The following is a 20602-nucleotide window of genomic DNA, read 5'->3' on the forward strand; positions in this document are numbered from 1 at the left end:
TAATGGAATACCATCAAGTACCTGGTAAACATTCCATAGTATTCTGTGTTTATCTATCCTTTGTCACAGTATACAAATAAATCCTTACTGGGAAGCTATAGTGTCTGTATACCTGTACCTTTAGAAAAATTCAGCATTTGGCACATTTAGAGCACATGAGGAGTTACTTTCCGTAACAAAAATAAATAATGGGATGGTCTAGAGCAGCCCTATCCCACTGGCAGCCCATGATGCCGTGCAAACTGCATTGTTGCATTAGGGCAGGCATTTCCAACCTTGGTCCTCAAGGCACACTAAATCCCCATGCACATGGGGCGACCCATCCTCTGTGCGGAGTAACGGGCTTAAGCACGATCGCTCAGCACACATCGCGGGACACCTGCATTGCACCATGCAATGCTGTGTGCTGAGCGATTGTGCTGAGCAGAGCAAAGCCCCATGATCTAGCGCTGGCTTTCCCTGCAGACGATAGTGATACACGGGACCGCGCATCACATACACACACAGAGCAATCAGTGTTCCATTTCTAAACTAATCCAGTCAGATCGCTTAGAAATGGGGTTGAAATCGCCCCGTGTGTGCGCCCCTTTATGCTGGGTACACACATAAAGCGTTATCTGTCTGGTGCGAACACAGATCTGGAAATGTATCCTTATAGTGCTCTTTCTTCTGAGGGAGCCCTGGCAATGTGCCTGAGTAGTCTACTGCAGCCATATACACATAGTGACACTGACACCGTGGCTGTTAATCTCATCCCATTGACAACAGCAGCACAAGCTGGAGGAGGAGGTTGTGCTGGCAGGTAAGACACGTGGACAGCACACCTGTCCCTGTACTTAGATATCCTCACACTAGACTGGCAGAGGTACTCCTATTACTGCATTAGCCATTGAAAGACATTGTTTTGTGAAACTCCAGGCTGTGCAGTTAAAAACATGTCAGATTGTTCCCCCCTCAGAATGCAAAAAGTCAATACCAGTGTCGATTTAGTGTATTGCTATTCAATGGATGACCATCGATGTTTTTACATATCGATGGTCATCCATCTTCTTTGACTGATTGGCCTGTGGGCCAATCAAAATATCGGGCCCGGGCTTTGCGGTCGTCAGGGGCGGAGCTATGCTCCGTGTCCCAGCTTTTTGGGGAAAAAGCAAAAACGAAACTATTTGTTTAAGCTTGACATCGATGGTGAGAAAAAATCTGGTTCTCCCCCATCAATAGCAAAACTATTCAAAATTGCCCATAAACCATCAATGATTTCTAATCATCGATGGTCGATGGCCATCCCTTGTTCAATTCTCCCCCAGAATGAAAATCGTTAACATTCCTATTCCCCCTCAGGATGCACTTGTCCTCCAATGTCCAGCTCATTACATCTCCCTAATGTTACACAATACTATTTGAATATCCCAGGTCTTTAGAAAAGGGAATATTGAAGAAGTTAGGGCATGCATTGCTGTTAGCCTCTTCCACTAGACACAGTGGTGACAATTAGTTTCTGACACCTACTAACCAACAACACATTTGATGGGTTTAATAATTACTTTAATTTGTGGAGCATTATCTGTGCTCCATAAACCACACGAGGTGTATAATTTCCCAGTACAGTATACATAGGTGTGGCTTTCAAAACCCACTGTTGCCCATAGTCCTCTATATGGCTCTTGTTTTGTAGATATGTTGCTAGGAGGAATATCACAGCAGGTTGAGACCATGTTTGAGTAGCTTCTGCTTGGCCTTGCTGTGTAGGATGAAGGCAGTGTCCTGTGCATCTGGGGCACCAGAGTTCTTGAATGGAGGAGCTAGTTGCTGGAAGTAGGTCTCATGGACAGTGCTCTGGCAGCCGTAGACCGAGGTAGAAGCGTTTCTGCAAGTGCCATCAGAGAGGAAAGACAAATATATTACTTTAAAATCACACAATGAACATACTGAAGGCAACTATGCTATCAATTACCAACTGTGGACATATTCAATTAGTTATAATCACTTTTCTCCTGGTTCTTTTCTGGCTATCCAATTAGAGCCTGTTTTTTATTTGCCCAGAGAAAAATGTCCAGTTTTCATGCACATTGGGCACTGGATACTTACCCGGGGATCCTATGTGTTATTGTGGCTCTGAGAGCTGCTTATTGAGGGGTTTATGTTTTTTGTGAGCTTGAAGCACCAGAAGTATAATCCCCGATAAGTGCTGGGTATTCAGCTAACCGGATAGCCCCCGGGGGATCCATTGTACTTTACTGCAGCTAATTGAATACTGGCAAAACTGCAATGCAGCCTCCTCACTCTGGATCTCATAAGTGAGAATTAATATTTCTTATCTATCCTTCACCAAAGTAAACTGGTGATGACCATACAGATGTAGCCATGCTTAGCTTTGCTGTGATACATACACCCACATACAATGAGTGACACACCTGTTCAATGTCTTACCTCTTATCCAAATAGCTTTAACTATTATTTATTGTCCAATATTTTTCACTGCAGTTTTGTTTTGTACTGCAGGACATTCATTGCCTAGACCAGTGGTTGCCATGGCATCCTAGAGTATCAAAACAAATTTCAGGGCACCCCTAGGGCAAACATTTCTTATTGAGGGAGTCAGAAAAAAAAAAATGAACATTACATGGGGGTGTTTATAGGTCACCCTTAGGTTCAGTCATGTGGTGAGGGGCAGGGTTCAGTTCAAAATGCCCACATAGTTTGCGATTGGAAACCACAAAGCACTGGTTTTGAGTATCATACAGACCATAAATAATGTGAGTTGGACTTGGACCATCAACCCGGGGCGGGACCACAGAAGGTCAATATGGCTTTGATCAACACATGACATAGGCCGACATGGCTAAGGTCGACAAGGTTGTAAGGTCGACACAAGCCTTAGGTCGTCTATGGCTAGATTGACAGTCAAAAGGTTGACACAAGTTTTTCATGTTTTTTGTCCCGAATGTCGACATGGACACCGTAAAAGTGTACCATGTCCGCTCACCATGCTTCGGGAACCGTGCCTCCCTGCACTCGGAACACTATTCTATTTTCCCTCCATGCCCTAGTGGATGGTAAGGCATTAAACACCGCCTGTCAGCACGTCGGCTCAAAAAAAAAGGTGAAAAACTCATTTAGACCTTTTGACTCTCAACCTAGCCATTGTCAACCTAATTGCTTTTGTCCACCTTCCAACCCTGTTGACCTTAGCTATGTCGACATATTTAATGTGTCAACCCAATGCTTGACCCAATGCATGTCAACCTAAGACCGTATTTCCCCGGGGCACTTCCCAGTATGGGAACCACTGGCCCAGACATAACTCTAACACAAATGTCTATTCATAATTCTTAATGGTTTCTAAACACTGACAGGATACAAAGAATAACATTATCATAAACCATTAACTGCTCAGATACAAACCTGGAATCTTATTTCAAACATATATGACTAGGATTCAACTAGGTAGGACTAAAGAACTAAAACGGATTTAATAGCACGGTGATAATCTCCTTGTTTCCACCCCATGTGTGGTCGCGCACTGTGCTCTTACCTCACGGTCACCTCCTGCAGAGACGGGTGTAGACTGAAGTCAGAATGGATGACATTGGCAGCTCGGAGGAAATGATGCTCAAATGTATTTGAAGCAGTTGGGAGATTGGCTGTAGTAAAAAGAACACAGTAAGACTCACCACTAAGTATAAACCTAGAATGGCTTCATCAGAACTCTATACTGTAGGTGAGATGTACTGTAGCATTAGACTTATTAAATGTGCAATGGGTTGTAGTATTCTAGGAATAGGAGAATATGCAACTGGTTGTAGTATTCTAGAAATAGGAGAATATGGGACTGGTTGTAGTATTCTAGGAATAGGAGAATATGGAACTGGTTGTAGTATTCTAGGAATAGGAGAATATGGGACTGGTTGTAGTATTCTAGGAATAGGAGAATATGCAACAAGTTGTAGTATTCTAGGAATAGGAGAATATGGGACTGGTTGTAGTATTCTAGGAATAGGAGAATATGGAACTGGTTGTAGTATTCTAGGAATAGGAGAATATGGAACCGGTTGTAGTATTCTAGGAATAGGAGAATATGCAACAAGTTGTAGTATTCTAGGAATAGGAGAATATGCAACAAGTTGTAGTATTCTAGGAATAGGAGAATATGCAACAAGTTGTAGTATTCTAGGAATAGGAGAATATGCAACAAGTTGTAGTATTCTAGGAATAGGAGAATATGGAACTGGTTGTAGTATTCTAGGAATAGGAGAATATGGAACTGGTTGTAGTATTCTAGGAATAGGAGAATATGGAACTGGTTGTAGTATTCAAGGAATAGGAGAATATGGAACTGGTTGTAGTATTCTAGGAATAGGAGAATATGGAACTGGTTGTAGTATTCTAGGAATAGGAGAATATGGAACTGGTTGTAGTATTCTAGGAATAGGAGAATATGGAACTGGTTGTAGTATTCTAGGAATAGGAGAATATGGAACTGGTTGTAGTATTCTAGGAATAGGAGAATATGGAACTGGTTGTAGTATTCTAGGAATAGGACAATATGGAACTGGTTGTAGTATTCCAGGAATAGGAGAATATGGAACTGGTTGTAGTATTCTAGGAATAGAAGAATATGGAACTGGTTGTAGTATTCTAAGAATAGGAGAATTTGAACCTGGTTGTAGTATTCTAGGAATAGGAGAATATGGAACTGGTTGTAGTATTCTAGGAATAGGAGAATATGGAACTGGTTGTAGTATTCTAGGAATAGGAGAATATGCAACTGGTTGTAGTATTCTAGGAATAGGAGAATATGGAACTGGTTGTAGTATTCTAGGAATAGGAGAATATGGAACTGGTTGTAGTATTCTAGGAATAGGAGAATATGGGACTGGTTGTAGTATTCTAGGAATAGGATAATTTGAACCTGGTTGTAGCATTCTAGGAATAGGAGAATATGGAACTGGTTGTAGTATTCTAGGAATAGGAGAATATGGAACTGGTTGTAGTATTCTAGGAATAGGAGAATATGGAACTGGTTGTATTATTCCAGGAATAGGAGAATATGGAACTGGTTGTAGTATTCTAGGAATAGAAGAATATGGAACTGGTTGTAGTATTCTAAGAATAGGAGAATATGGAACTGGTTGTAGTATTCTAGGAATAGGAGAATATGCAACTGGTTGTAGTATTCTAGGAATAGGAGAATATGGAACTGGTTGTAGTATTCTAGGAATAGGAGAATATGGAACTGGTTGTAGTATTCTAGGAATAGGAGAATATGGGACTGGTTGTAGTATTCTAGGAATAGGAGAATATGCGACTGGTTGTAGTATTCTAGGAATAGGAGAATATGGGACTGGTTGTAGTATTCTAGGAATAGGAGAATATGGAACTGGTTGTAGTATTCTAGGAATAGGAGAATATGGAACTGGTTGTAGTATTCTAGGAATAGGAGAATATGGAACTGGTTGTAGTACTCCAGGAATAGGAGAACTGCAGAACGGTGGAATCACTTCCGAATATTTAGTGTACAGATATTTGCAATAAAACAATAGTCTACAACCAAACTGGTTTCAGATAAAATGAATAACATGCCTTTAATTGATATAAATTCATTTAATTGCCTTAGCTTTGCTTAAAGCAAAAGACATGTTGCATTCCCATTAATCAAGCCCAGCATACATGCTGTGTGATAAGAATGGTCACTAAAGTATAGCTACAGCCTATATGGAATGGAGACAACTGTTTAGTGGATTGGACAAATGTAATAATACAGGCTGCGCAGTAACAAGGAACCATTGTGTACCAGTGAGAATGTTCTGAACAGAGTCGCAGTGGGTGAAGTTGTAGGTACTCTTTGTTAAATTGCCGCTTTCCAGGGGCATTGTTTCCTTCAGATGAACTTCTAAGCCATTGAGAGAAGCCAAAGTGCTGTCATACTAGGGAATCAAGCACATACAAAATACGGATATTAACATACACTTTCTAGTTCTACCGCAAGCTGCTAAAACATAACCCACCATCAAATAATAAAGCAAAAAAAAGATAAATAACGTTCAAAATATCAACAGAAAGCTTCTACCTAATGACACAGTGCACCAGTCTGCTGCCCTTCCCCCCTGACATTGGCTAGCAATGTGATCTAAACATACATGGCATACGGTGTCGTTCTTTCACAGAAAGGATATACATGGTGATTTACATGTACGTAGTACTCACCACATCTTGGATGGATTCCTTGATGTATTTGAAATCACTCTCGGCTATAAGTGTTAGTACTAATCCTTTCACATTATGGACATATAAAATCATTTGCACCAGTTTTTTGCTGCTGATGGATGGATTAGAGCTCAGTGTTAATGTCCAGTCTGTTATACTAGAAGATTTAGTGTCTGTGCTTTCATAAGATGGGGTGATCAATTCTGAAGGTCTAGTAGATTTTATGTTGATTTGTGTTTCACCTTCTGTGAAGTCCAACATCTCCGTACTGCTCTCAGTAGTCTTAACTAGGCATGTCGGATGTTCTCCTGGAGAAAGGTCTTCACTGGTTACCGTATCGTCTTGGTTTACTGTAGACAAGTTTTCCAGTGAAACTTTGATTTCCTCTAGACTGGACAAGAAAGATTGCTCGAGATTGTTTGGACCTAGCTTATCTGTGGAACAACAGGTTACAAAGCTTAGAGTGGAAACGCTGTCACTTCTACTCGTAAAATCCTTTTCTAATCCAAGTAGCCCTTTTCGGCCTTCAGAAGCCATTGCAAATGAATTATCAAGACTGCTTTCAGCGGCTATACTCTCAGAGCTGCACTCTCTTATAGTACCTTCATCAGCTTCACAATCCGTATCAGAGGTAAAAGCACATTTTAATGGAGAGGAGCTTCGCACGGGTATGTGTGGCGTGCCGAGGAGGCCAGTCTCTGAAGCAACACTGTCACTCTCTGCTATGACAGTGGCCATTGAGGACGCCTCTGAAACTACCACCTCTATTAATGGAGAAGATGGCAGATTGCTTTTATCTTTTTCCAAGGACTCGTTCTCTGAGATGCCAGATTGATTAACCTGGGCTTCTTCACTGAGGCTGTGGGAAATGCTTGAACTTCTTCTTGAGGAACTTGGTATTCTATAAAGAAAATAAATCTCATAGGGTCAGTCACCCTGAATTATTGGCAACAGGAGATGTTGTACACTTGGTGAAAACAATCAATAACACCACATAATGGTAATTTCCCTTCACTACCCACTCACGGCATAGCATATTAGGGTACTTGTTTCCTAGCACGGCGCCCACGATATTCAGTCATATGGCATCTTATGCATTGTATCGCATCGCATGCCATATACCCGCATGCAATGCGATTTTAAATTGTATAAGCACCCTAATGGGTGCTTACAATGTTAAATGCACCCACACTATCAACGTTAACCCGAAGTTTGGCGAGCGCAGCAAGCCCGCGAGGGGCGGCGGTACGCGTCCTCCGACCTTTTCATACCCCCTCTATCCACGTCGGCGTGGAGTTGATTTTATATAGTGTGGCGAGCACAGCGAGCCACTGAGCCCGAAGCGTGGCGAGCGCAGCGTATTACTTTACATGTATTCAGGGTGCGCTCGACACACTACCTAAATTCAACCGTGGATGGTGGGGGTATGAAAAGGTCGGAGGACGCGCCCCGCCGCCCCTCGTGGGCTCGCTGCACTCGCCACGCTTCGGGTTGGCGTTGATAGTGGGGGTGGCGTGGGGGTGCTTTTAACATTGTAAGCACCCATTACGGTGCTTATACAATTAATAATCTTATTGGGGGCCCATTTAACATTGAAAACACCCATTAGGGTGCTTATACAATTTTAAATCATATACCATTTTATATGGCATACAATGCGATGGTATACGATTTAAAATTGTATAACATCGGCTGCCATCGCATCGCATACCATTGTATGGCTTATGGTATACGATGCGATGGGAGCCGTGCTAGGAAACAAGTACCCATATTAGTATAGTTGGCCAGTATTTATCACCAACATCTATCCAGTATAGACAACAAGATACAGTAAATGCTCATAAAAGGAACAATGAAGAACAGTGCGGGATTTTAGAAATGGATATGTTGCCACAGCAACCGAACAGATTCGATAATCATTTATCTAGCACCTTCTAAGCTGGAATTGGATTGGTTACTATGCAACATCTCCACTTCTAACATCCCACATTTTAGTCAATACACCCCCAGATCTCCATTCATAAACCAAATCATATGAAATGGCATAATACATTAACAATCTCTAGTACTTTTACTGTACAAAATATGACATAAACAAACTGGATAAAGGTTATAACTCAATGGCATTCATTCCCTATTTCAAGTCAAGAATCCAAGATGGGGTCTCATTTAATTCTAGTAAAGTATATGCCATGTATTAGGGTATCAGAGGTGCGCTAAAGCAAATAATGCAGAAGACACAGGCTTTTATTATCTTGTATAATAGAAACAACATAAACACTTATACCCCTATCAGAGTGCAAATACCAGGACAAACCCAGGTTTGAGAAACAGGTCTGTCCCGGGACTGACCCGGCATTTGCTGTCTGAAAGCTCCTTCAGGAACCCTTATTGCGGGGTCACTGACATCACACGGGGGGCAGGGCAGAGCAGTGGCACATCATCAGGGGGGCGGGGAAGTCTGCATTTTCTTGGAGCTGACGATGTCTCCAAGCACTGCCTCCTCCATAGTGTGAACAGGACCCAGGTCGTTCTGATACAGAATGACATGCCAGCCAGCCAGCCAGAAGTATGGTTGCATGGAAATAAATATATATATATATTGGTTTATATGCAGAGTTGTATACGGAGCCAATCAACCACTTATTGTCGTGGCTGTATTCACTATTAACATGCATTTGCTCCAGCACCATACCTGTAGCAAGAGATCCATCCAAAATCAGTTGGAATCATTTCTGTGTATGCTCTATCCAGCATCTGCAACTCTGACAACACTCTGCATGAAAGCTAAGTCTTCAAGCACACTGCTGCCAATTTACATATTAAGTTACAATTAGTGATGCAACTGGCTTGTGTAGGACTCCAAGTTGCCCATCGTTGCCTATTGTTGCATATGCTCATCAAGCAATGCCAATGTTAAAAATTGTAAAAACCATGAGCACCTGTATCTCTAGGTGTACAGATATCACACACATCTTTTAAACTTAACATAAACTAAATTATTCAGGATTTTAAAAAACGAATGTTATACATTAAGGCTGCGTCTACACATTGCCTTTTAGCAGGATGCAGTGGAACAGGATCCTGTTTAGCAGGATGCAGCTTTTTGTGGATATATCCTTGTGTAAGCACCTACTAAACAGCTCCTGTTCGACTGCATCTTGCTAAAACCCAATGTGTAGACGCCGACATAGTGATGTGCAGGCTCCTTCCTGCCAAACAGATGCCTTTAAAAGGGACCTGTCAAAAGGCAATGTGTAGACACAGCCTAAGGCACTGCTAAAAGGAAATAGCGCAAATGGTTTGGGTTGGGTCTGTATTCAGTCTAAAAAACTAGGCATAGATTGCAACTGCAACCTAACTGTAGAAAAACTTGCTGACTTGGGCCTTCTAGAACAATCCTGAAATACAGTATAAAGCATAGAACATTGCTTGTTCTTAAGTCAGCTATTCTGCACTTTCATAACCTGGTCATCCACTGGACGGGGTACTGCCGCAGTGAAGTTGCCTCCTTCTCCATTACAAATACTGGAATCATGTAGACATCCTGTGGCAACAAAGCATCTGTAAAAGTAATAAGAGAATAGTAAGAAACAGTTATATTAAATGTTCAAAGTTTTCAGCTAATATTATATTATAAAGCAGGTACGGTTTCATCTCTGCACTGCATTTCCACCATCTTTATTCTTTGCATTTTTGTTACTGTTCTTCATTTTTTCAAAAAACCTCAGCTAGAACATTTTTCTTGCAATGCCAATGATAGTAAAATGATTGATTTGTATTATTAAGCCCCAAAGTAGCCCATAATCTGAAATATGCTACACAAGGTGCAACTATTAAAGAGATTTATCCGGGTCAGCAGCGGGTCAGACCCGGATCATCGGCGGTGTATATGGGGTATATCAGTGTCCATTTACACGGATCCTCTACCCAGGTCCTGACCTGGGTAGAACCCGGATAGGACCCGTGTAAAGGCCGGTGTAAATGGTCCCGCTGCGGATGCAGGCACCCGCAGCGGGTCCACAGCGTGCAGCACTGGGGAAGCTGTCCCCAGGTGCTGGGAGAAGGGGGGTGTCTGCGGCTGCTGAGGGGAGGTGGGGGTACCTGTCAGCCTGAGGTCGGAGCCGGAGGGGATGATGTGCGCTGCCGCCGCTGCTGCTGGTGAATCAGGCCCAATAGCATACAACTGCGGGCTGTGGGGGATGATGGTCGGAACCTGAGGTCGCAGCCGGAGGGGATGATGTGCGCCGCTGCTGCTGTACCTCCCCCCGCAGCCGCGAAGTTCCTGAGGCGAATGGACAGTCGGCATCGGGGGTCCCTCCGATGCATGGGAACTAGTACTACTTCCTATGCACCGGAGGGACCCCCGCCACTGACTGTCCATTCGCCAGAGGAACTTCGCGGCTGCGGGGGGAGGTACAGCATCAGCGGCGCACATCATCTTCTCCGGCTCACGCAGTTGTATGCTATTGGGCCTGATTCAGCAGCAGCAGCGGCGGCGCACATCGTCCTCTACGGCTCTGACTTCAGGCTGACAGCCAGGTACCCCCACCTCCCCTCAGCAGCCACAGAAACCCCCCTTCTCCCAGCACCCGGGGACAGCTTCCCCCCTCTACCCCTTCAGAATTTTTATTTAAGTAATACATATATATATATATATATATATATATATATATATATATATATATAGTGTCCTTTGGCAGCACTCCAAATTGAAAGGCAAATGGTTCCTAAGGTAATAAAATGGTGCCCTCCGATGCAGACAGTGCGTGCTGTCTCAATGTAGAGTCCTGGGGGGTACAGCAGCACTCAGAAATTATCCACACGTAGGCAAAGTTACACACACACACATATATATATATATATATATATATATATATATATATATATATATATATATATATATGTGTGTTGCCTCCTGGCAACAAGCAATTTAACCCCCCTTGGCAACAAGCAAGCATTTTTTATGACATCCACCCACAAAAAAAGGCAGGGCTGACCCAGGTTCAGTATAAATGGTGCAGACCCAGATCGAAGTTCTGTGTAAATGGGGTATATGTATAAAGCAGGGTCAGACCCTGGAAACTCCAGCGTTCAAAGACCAGGGTCGGACCAGGGTTTTTGGTGTAAAAGTGGAGATTCAGTAGAAGGTGATAACACTCCAGCCAATCAGCTATGTTTCAAAAATGAGTCAGTTGATTGGCTGGTGCATTATCACCTTCTACTTTATCACCAAGCTTAATACATCTGCCCCATTATGCTTTAACAATTGTATGTACTGTACACCTAAAGTGTGCCTCCTTGCTAGCCTGTGGCTGTTTATCTTCTACAGCAGTTATCTCATGTCTGAGAATGAGTCAGCTGAGAAGAACTTTTGTTATTTCCACAGCATTCTTACCATGGCCTCGATCGCTGCTCGCTGATGGTGACTGAAAAGAGACCAGAAAGACTGCAGTCACTACATTTAGTAATGTTGATCACATTGCTATTTTAAAATGAATGTAGCTGGAACACTGATGGAAAAATCAGGGATCAAAGGCATCAGTTAAACACATACTGTTTTCTATATTGCAGAGACCCAATACATGAACATTTCTCCATAGCTGTAAGGAAGAACTTTATGGTATAGTAGTTCATAGGGAAGGAGGGTTTGCTTATTTATATACAGTAAAATGAAAGTACACATTGCAGGTACAAGAGGGACATGCAATGTGAAAATAATCATAACCCTATGCAATAACCACTTGCCTGGCGCTAATGGCTGTGATGCAACTGCAAGATTCTGTCAGCAGGCATGGCCATATCACACATGGCCAACAGGCCACGCTATGTCCTCCATCTGTAAGGAGGAAGTCCATGCTGCACAAGTACAGAACAGACTTCCTCCTGGTGCATCAGCACCGCTGAAGTGAGGTCGTGCTCCATGAACACCGTGATCACTTCCAAAATCTCGCCCCAGAATGCCTTGCGAGCGGAATTCCAGGGTGCATGCACACGAACTATACATGCATGGAGGAAACACCGTTCCCTTACTCAACACATCTATGCTGATCTCTGCGTGTGTAGACATCAGCTGCAGCAGGGGGGTAGGGATGATCAGTCCCCCTTGCTTCTGAGTATTTACAAAAATGCCAAGGGGTGAGGCTATACCGGTGGTGGGAGGGGGGGGGGGGCATGACTAGGGGATTATGCTGCCCCATAAAAGCGATAAATAATCTAAAGAAATATATATATTGTGAAACAAGGTGTTAACTTTATGGGGGCCATTGACACCATGGGTTAGAGTGGGGGTTTTGCCAAGAGAACGGTTACCACCAGGGGTTGTGGCAGCTGGCACTTCAGGGGATCTTATACCACTGCGAGGTGGGGGTGGGAAGTAAAATTACAAGGGGAGGCCAAGGTACACAGAGTTGGGGGTAGGAGGTGCAAAACAACCCCATGGTCAGTGTTCCCTCTAAGCTGTGCGCGTGTGCACACGTCTCGCCGAGCCCGCGCACAGACATTACAACTGAGCGCACAAAGGTTAAAATCTTGTTTAGTGTGCCACGAGTTTAATAAGGTTGAAAATCACTGCTATAGCCTATATGTGTGGTGTGTGAAGTCTGTAAGCATTCAAATTGCTTTATTAACTCAGCAGAACTCGAAACCTAGGCCTTTATACGTTATGTGACGCACAAAAATTTTAATTTCCTTCCAAAAATGCACAGCCAATATCTTTTGCCGCACACAGCCTTCGTAAAATTAGAGGGAACATTGCCCATGGTATATATATATTTTTAGATAAAATATTTAAAACTACATACTTTTTAAATGTAAGTAAATAAATAAAAAATACTATTTGGGGGGGGGAAATTGTCAGTTGACCTTCCTAGGAATTAGTTAGCTCCATGCCAATAAGGTGTAGCCCAAATACAGTAGTTTAAGGCTATGTACATATGAATGTGTTAATTCCCTTTCCCCTTTGTTTTGTATTTTGGCAGCAACAAATGTGTACACAGGGATCACTGAAGCCTATGGATGTATGCCAGTGCAGTTCACACAACTATCTTTCCAAAGGGGATGACACAACAGATGCAAAGTACTGCAGCTCACGGAGCAGAGTGCACACTATGGGCCTGATTCAGACCCATTCACAGCCCTGCAGATTATCAAAAGGCTGCGCATACGCACATTGCTCACAAGCTCGCAAGGTGATTGACAGGAGTCAGGCTTTTGTGGGAGTGTCCTGAAAAATGCACGCGTTCCCTGGTCATTTCCTCCGTGTGCACAGATGCAAATGCACTTGGGCCAGAGGGGGGGGGGCTTTGGTGCTTGGCTGGGCGGTGATTACCTTCTCGGATATTTTTGGCTAACATTATTCTACTTTTACGCAGATATTGGTGTGAATTTGGGGCTAATGATAGTACTGTGTAATAGTATACCAGTAAGGACAGGGCAACATCTGGTGTCACTCTGGTAATCATGCTGCACTGAGAACACATCTGGAGGGGAGCTAAGTGAGGAACAATGCTGTGATATGAAAGAGCTAGTAAGCCCACTTGAAGCAAATGCTTCACAAGCTAGTAAGGCAGCTGATTGTATATGAGTGCCTGCCTGTGTGTGTGTGTGTGTGTGTGTGTGTGTGTGAGAGAGAGTGAATGAGATTGTTTCACTTGTTACCAACAGATGGCAGTGTTTTGGTGCCACACACATTTTATATTTATAGATAGAGATATATAGATAGAGATCTTCCTGTGAGCTGTCCTAGGCTACAACCCATCTGCTTCTGTTCCTCCAGAAAATATAGACTGATATCTGTTTGGGTGGGTTACCTGCTGGCCCTACACATGAGCCGGGCCATCAAAAGGAAACTTGATGGTATAGGAAATATTTTCTGGAAAATTACAAAACCTATGACCTTTCTACAATGTAGCAGTGGCTTACCTCTCATTAGAATGGAAGCATTCATATAGAATGGTGGATTCCCTTGCTGAGCCTATTCAGAGATGTAAGAAAATGCATTTTCAGGACGGGTATGGGTCATTAGGTCAACCAAACAAAGGTCAACATGCATTAGGTTGACCGCTGAAGGTCGACACATGAAAAAGGTCAACATTGCTTTAGCAGGGTCATTAGGTACACATAAGTATTCGGTCGACTTTGGAAAGGTCAACATAGGGTTTTCTCTTTTTTGTCCCGAATGTCGACAGTGTCAACATTGACACTGCATCGGTGCACCTCGTGCCCTTGCATGTGTCTCGCTACACTCGGCACAGTATTATATTCTCCCTCCACACCCTAGTGGATGGTAGTGCATGAAATACTGCCTGTCAGCACATGTCGGCTCAGGAAAGAAAGAAAAAGAATACCATGTCGACCTTTTGACTGTCGACCTTTCCAATATCAACCTTTTTCATGTGTTGACCCTTTTCATGTGTCAACCTAATGCAGTGATGGCTAACCTTGACACCCCAGCTGTTGAACTACACATCCCAGCATGCTCTGCTACAGTTTTACTACTTAGCCATGCTAAAACTGATTCAGGGCATGCTGGGATGTGTAGTTCAAGGACAGCTGGAGTGTCAAGGTTAGCCATCACTGACCTAATGCATGTCAACCTAGTGACCATATACCGGCAGGACTGTGTGAAGATATGCAAATGAAACAGCTGCCAAGATTTTTTACAAGATGCCACCAGCGGGCATGCAAAGATGCAGCATCCATTGTAGAACCAATAATATTTGATATAATATGATCTTAAATGAAATATTTCAGGGATTTAAATCTGAGTTCAGATTTTTTTAATCTGAGAAGTGGAGGTCTACCCCTAACAAATTCTGCCACTGATCTCATCATCAGACACCCCCCCCCCCCCCCCCCCAACTTGCACTCCATCACTCCAATCATGTAGTGTAGGCTGTTGTTGTCTGGAACCACTATGGAAAGGGCACATTGTAACAAGGAGGATGTCCCTCATTTAAATGTATGTGTCCTTAGATGTGTAGGTGCCAGGATGGGGGACATTTGAACATTTTTTAGAACTTCTCCCCATTCCCTTGTTCTACTAGTGTTTCTGGTGCACAGGACAACCCAACTAAATGTGTCTTTTGTAAACTAAGCCCATAAAGCACAAAAATTGTTTTATTTTCCCTGTATTTTATTATGTGTTTAAAATGAAAACCTAGAAAACTAATAGAAAACAAATGTTCCCTAGTTACTTCATATATAGGATTATCGTATACGGATTCTATGAAGTAAGAAGTGTGTGATTCCTGGCAAGTAATGTGTAAGAGCCATTTTTTTGACCCCACAGCTGGATCACGTAAGTATGAGGTATGCAGACATTATCGAGTCTACTCCACACGTAGGGGCTGATTCCGAGTCAGGTGAAGATGGGCCTTTACACCAATGCCACGAATGATGATCTTCATACAGATACACCCACATAAAATCCATCCTGGGCGTCTTTAGATGCACCATTGGTTACATTACAGCCCTATGGCAGGCATAGTTTCTCTGTGTGAACATTGAGTCCTGTGTAAGTGGTTCCTCATCTCAATGACAAGCACACACCTGGCGGATCATCCCCAGTTACTTCCCTCGAATGCTCACTGTAATCCACTCTCCAAGAAGGAAATTTACTAAGATGGGAGTTCGATTTCACATGGGATGTTGCTATGGGGAACCAATTAGATCCTGTCTATTATCTTCTAGAAGGTGCCAAATAAATAAGTAGAATCTGATTGGTTGCCTGAAGAGTTGAAAATCAGTTTATGGTTATGAGTAATGCCCCTTCACTCACTGTGGTGCAAACTTGTTAGTGGATACTGGTGCAAAGAAGACATGTGAGGCTGTAATTATGGGACCAGAAGTAAAAAGATGTGAGAAAACATCTGTCCCTTTCCCTCTGCAGTTCTCATGTTTCCCATTGTATCTAAAATATGCCTCAGCTGTGAGATTGCTGCAGTACAGGGACAGGGAATCTGCATTCTATGTCCTTCTGTGTACTATTATCCCCACACAAACAGCAGTGATGGGATTACTTTACACTGAAAGGATGAGGTTAGATCAAACCAAATTCACAATAATCATTTGTTTGCAGACAATGGCTCTCAGAAGGTAGCTGGGAAATCTCTCTCATCCCTATTGCACCAATCTGCTGACCACATGTATGGAAATGATGAGAGGCCACACAAACAGTGGCCCAGTAATCTCATTAAACGCTAGGCCAACTTCAAAGCTTTTGAAAGTCTATCAGGATACACTTTGAGGTTAAGCCATTAACAAATAACTCCACACTTGTGTGTTCCTTCATTAACCAAGGGAAATGTAAGAGGTTTTTTTTTTTTTTAATTATGTATTAATTAGTAAAAAAAAAAAAAAAACAATATCTCTTCTAGAAAAATAGCAGGCTAACCAATAAAAAGCTGTGTATATAGGCTGTGGGAAGAGGCAGAAAAATTTAGTTGAAGTGGACAATTTAGAAAAAACAGGTCTGGTAGGACAGTTAAGGTTTCATTTTGTTATGTAACACCCCTTTCACACCGCACCTCAGACCCAGGTTATTGCGGGGTTGGTGACGTGTCGACTTGGGTCGAATTGCAGTGTGAAAGCAACAGAGCTTATAACTTTGATCGAACAACCCGGCAAGCAACTAGAGCACCGATCTCAGTGCAGGGCAGGGTGCGGTGCCCTGCAAAAAAAAACCTGAACACTACTTGCTGGTACCAGTAGTGCCATGCAAGAAATGCTATTTTGGGGCTAAATGTAATAAGGCACAAGTTGAAAAATAAAGTATTAGTTTATAGCTAAATTCGCACAAACTTGTATGTTTCTCGCACTCGCATCCATGGTTTCCTATGGAAAAGCATACAACTCAGACAATGTAATAGGGTGCAAGTTCTACACAAAATCTCACCCAAAAAAATAAACCAGCTTCCGATGGGCAAGTTTGTCAGAAGCCTGCACAGATCAGTGAGACCAGTGCAGGACTCTCTGGGGGAAATTTACTAAGATGGTAATAAGACTTCACATGTGATGTTGGGCAACCAATCAGATCCTGTCTACTATCTTCTAGAATAAATAAGAAGTAGATTTTGATTGGTTGCCCATAGAAACATCACATGTGGAAGTCTTATTCCAATCTTAGTAAATTTCTCCCTCTGTGTAAAGGTGCTGGAATGGTTAAATATAAAAATATCTATGTACTGTATATCTCCATCTATCTAATAAAAAACACAGCACCCAAGGTCATAAGACCCTGTCAAATGCAGTATTTTCCCCATGCTTTAAATTACGGGTGGTCCGCCCGGCATGTTTACCCTTGCTGCTCGGCAGCCAATACCCCCTGTCGTCCGGCAGATTTTACGTTGGAGAGGGTGCCGAGCGAAGAATTGGATGCACGATCTATTTGGCACACAGACTGTGCAGCTGCAGTAATGTGCGCGTCCCCTGTTGTTCGCCTGGCAACCTCTCTAACGTTAACATGTTTCCGGTGGACAGGGAAGCCGAATGTGACATCACCGTCAGTCACATGATCTCTAGCACTCCTTTTGGCATCTGGGCACGTGTACACTGTGTCACATTTTCTTTAAGGTTTTTTTTAACCCTTTATTACACACACAGAAGCCTGCATGGATCTCACTGAACTGTGAAGGCTTCTGTCAAACGTGCCCCCTTGTAACTGGACTTTCATTACAATGTGTGAGTTTAAAACACAAAACCCTCAAACTCTCTAATTCAGAGCCTATTACATTTCCAAATTGTGGGACAAACTCTCACCTTCACACTGTGCAACTAGGTGTGAGTTTGGTTCCGCAAACAAACTTGTACCCTATTACATTGAGACCATGGATTTTAATACTATTAGCTCAGCTCCCAGTATACAGAGATGTTGGCAGCACCAATGCTATCGGCACCGGCCTTTTTCCCTCTCTTTTTGGTAGGGGCCTGTTTTTTAAATTTTGTTTCCGGGCACTATACTACCCCAAGCTGAGGAAATTCAGCCTTGGGGTCATTTGTTACTGTGAGTAGCCCTACCTCTGTATATGAATTTTGGTGCTTAAGTAACCAAATTGATGCTTTATACCACCTCAAAACATATTGGCGCTTTAGATCTACAAGCTATAGATGTAGCCGCGCTCATCCTAGTTGGATCACCACTGCGGAATCGCCACCCTGCGATATCGTTACTCAAAGCATTTCTATGAGACACGGGGGAGAATTAGTCACGCGTCTGCATCCAGATTGCGCCAATAGATATGGGAGGCGCACACGGAGATTGGTGCGGCAATGATGAGTGTGGCTACATCTGCACATTGCTGAAATGTTGCTGCTGCCCACATCTCACAAGCAATTAACTTTAAGGCCCTATGCAGTACCCATGACAATCTCAGATGCTACAAGCAGGATGCAATAATTCAAATTCAAATTACAAGTAGTGCTGGTTACTTGGTGGCCTTGCTGTGGAGTGCGGATATACATTGCAATATTTCATATGATATTCCACAGCAGTAACATCATATTGATGAGCTACACACACAAACATTTACTGGGATACTCACAGTTTGCACAAGCCTCTGAATGAGAACCCTGGAAGTCAGAGAAGGAGGGAGTTGTGTACTCACTATCCTAAAAAACAAGAGAGAAAAACGATCAAACATGGTAAATACATTTTTCTTGTTTGTTTCTCTATAAAAAGCAACGAAGGTCTGATTTCTATGGCGGAAATAATCATTGTTCCATTACAATGTGGATATTTTTATTTAAGTATGATTTGTGGTACTCTGTATTCCTCCATCAGCTACAGATGTGACCTCATACATGACTGCTGCAAATGTGCCAGACAGCCTCTTTCATCACTTCAGGTCTCATGAGACTCTAATGATGTCCAATATCTTTAACTTATCTGCATCAACTTTGCCGAAAAAGTGTTTTATTCGCAATTTGATGCTATTAGGCCACACCAGGAAATGATGCTGATTACTGTGGTATGCAACACTTGTATATCGGTGTGCGAATGATACTCTGCATCGCAGCACATCATATACAGCTTCAGAGTCTGCTTGTAGGCAAATGTCCTTCAGTAAATGATACATTTATTTCGACCCCAGATCTTGGAGATAATATGCATACCGGTTTTTGTACATAATGCAGCCAGCAAGTACATGAGGGAAGCGCTGACAGGTTTGCAAAATGAGAGCTGCTTTCAGCAAGAGGAGTGGATCTACCTGCAACAAGAAAAGAATCAGAGAATAATTTAAGACATAGGTACTCAACCTCGATCCCCATAACCCAGGGCTGGGCAACACCGGCCCTCCAGATGTTAATGAACTACACATCCCAGCATGCCTTGCATCAGTTTCAGCATGGCCACATAGCAAAACTAATGCAAAGCATCCTGGGATGTGTAGTTCATTAACATCTGGAGGGCCGGTGTTGCCCAGCCCTGCCATAACCCCACACAGTGCATGTTTTCCAGGTATCCTCACAGAATCACAAGTGAAAGAAATAATACCACCTGTGGATCTTTTAAAATTGGTCAATGAGTAATGGCCACACCTGTGCACGTGCCGGGTGACCTGGAAAACGTGACTAGATTGGAGTCCTGAGGACTGAGTTAAAGAACCAATGGTCTAATGGAGTAATTTCCAACATTCTTCCAATCATGCCGCTTCGATCTAGATCAGGACAGGCCAACCTGTGGCTCTCCAGATGTTGTGAAACTACAAATCCCAACATGCCTTGCCACACTTAACACTCCCTTATAGCAAAACCGTGGCAAGGCATGATGGGATTTGTAGTTTCACAACATCTGGAGAGCCACAGGTTGACCATGCACATCACCAACACGTATGTCAGAACAATACATGGAAAACATCACACATACACATGTGTCTTTAAAATGTTCTCAGCATAGAGCCAAATAGCAGAAAGACTGAGAGCCACAGCTGTATCGGACAGTAAAACATCCAAAGCACTACATTATTATAGCAAATGAAGAAGGCCACAGCACTGCATATAAGAACACAGCCTGCTGTGGTACAAGGAGAATGAAATAATGTGTGTGATAAGATCCTACTTTGGTTTTGTCCACATGACTGAGGGTGTTGAAGATCCTGTGCAGGTCTGAGGTGTTCTGTATGTGCTCTATGTAAGTGTTCCATTCCTCGCTCAGCTCCAACTGGGAACGGACCTAGAACCATTAATACATCAACACTCAGAATGGCAGCATAATACACAGCTGACATGTTACTAATACTCAACGGAATTAATTATTGTTGCAATATATATTATAAACTAAAATACATGTAATGAATAAGTTAGGAACAGAGTTTATTAACAAGGATAAAGGGCATTTACACAAAACTGAATGGGAAAACTATTACCATTACTAGCAGACCTGATTCTGGGATAA

General features: G+C 42.8%; 1 protein-coding gene across 3 annotated transcripts in view; it reads right to left on the reverse strand.

Annotated features, from left to right (window-relative positions):
• Positions 1 to 1523: 1523 nt before the first annotated feature.
• Positions 1524 to 20602, reverse strand: part of HPS4 (HPS4 biogenesis of lysosomal organelles complex 3 subunit 2) — a 32504-nt gene continuing 13425 nt past the window's right edge. For all 3 annotated transcript variants that reach the window (XM_083146596.1, XM_083146605.1, XM_083146588.1), the window contains exons 6-14: positions 20267 to 20380; positions 19321 to 19415; positions 18750 to 18816; positions 11606 to 11636; positions 9675 to 9771; positions 6208 to 7108; positions 5795 to 5927; positions 3536 to 3644; positions 1524 to 1867 (exon numbers count right to left, since the gene is read on the reverse strand). In XM_083146596.1, coding sequence (XP_083002722.1) covers positions 1696 to 1867; positions 3536 to 3644; positions 5795 to 5927; positions 6208 to 7108; positions 9675 to 9771; positions 11606 to 11636; positions 18750 to 18816; positions 19321 to 19415; positions 20267 to 20380 — 1719 coding nt within the window. In that variant the 3' untranslated portion in view covers positions 1524 to 1695. The remainder of the gene's footprint in view (positions 1868 to 3535; positions 3645 to 5794; positions 5928 to 6207; positions 7109 to 9674; positions 9772 to 11605; positions 11637 to 18749; positions 18817 to 19320; positions 19416 to 20266; positions 20381 to 20602) is intronic.

The sequence above is a fragment of the Crinia signifera genome, chromosome 1 (assembly GCF_055691185.1).
Source record: "Crinia signifera chromosome 1, ASM5569118v1, whole genome shotgun sequence".
NCBI lineage: Eukaryota > Metazoa > Chordata > Amphibia > Anura > Myobatrachidae > Crinia > Crinia signifera.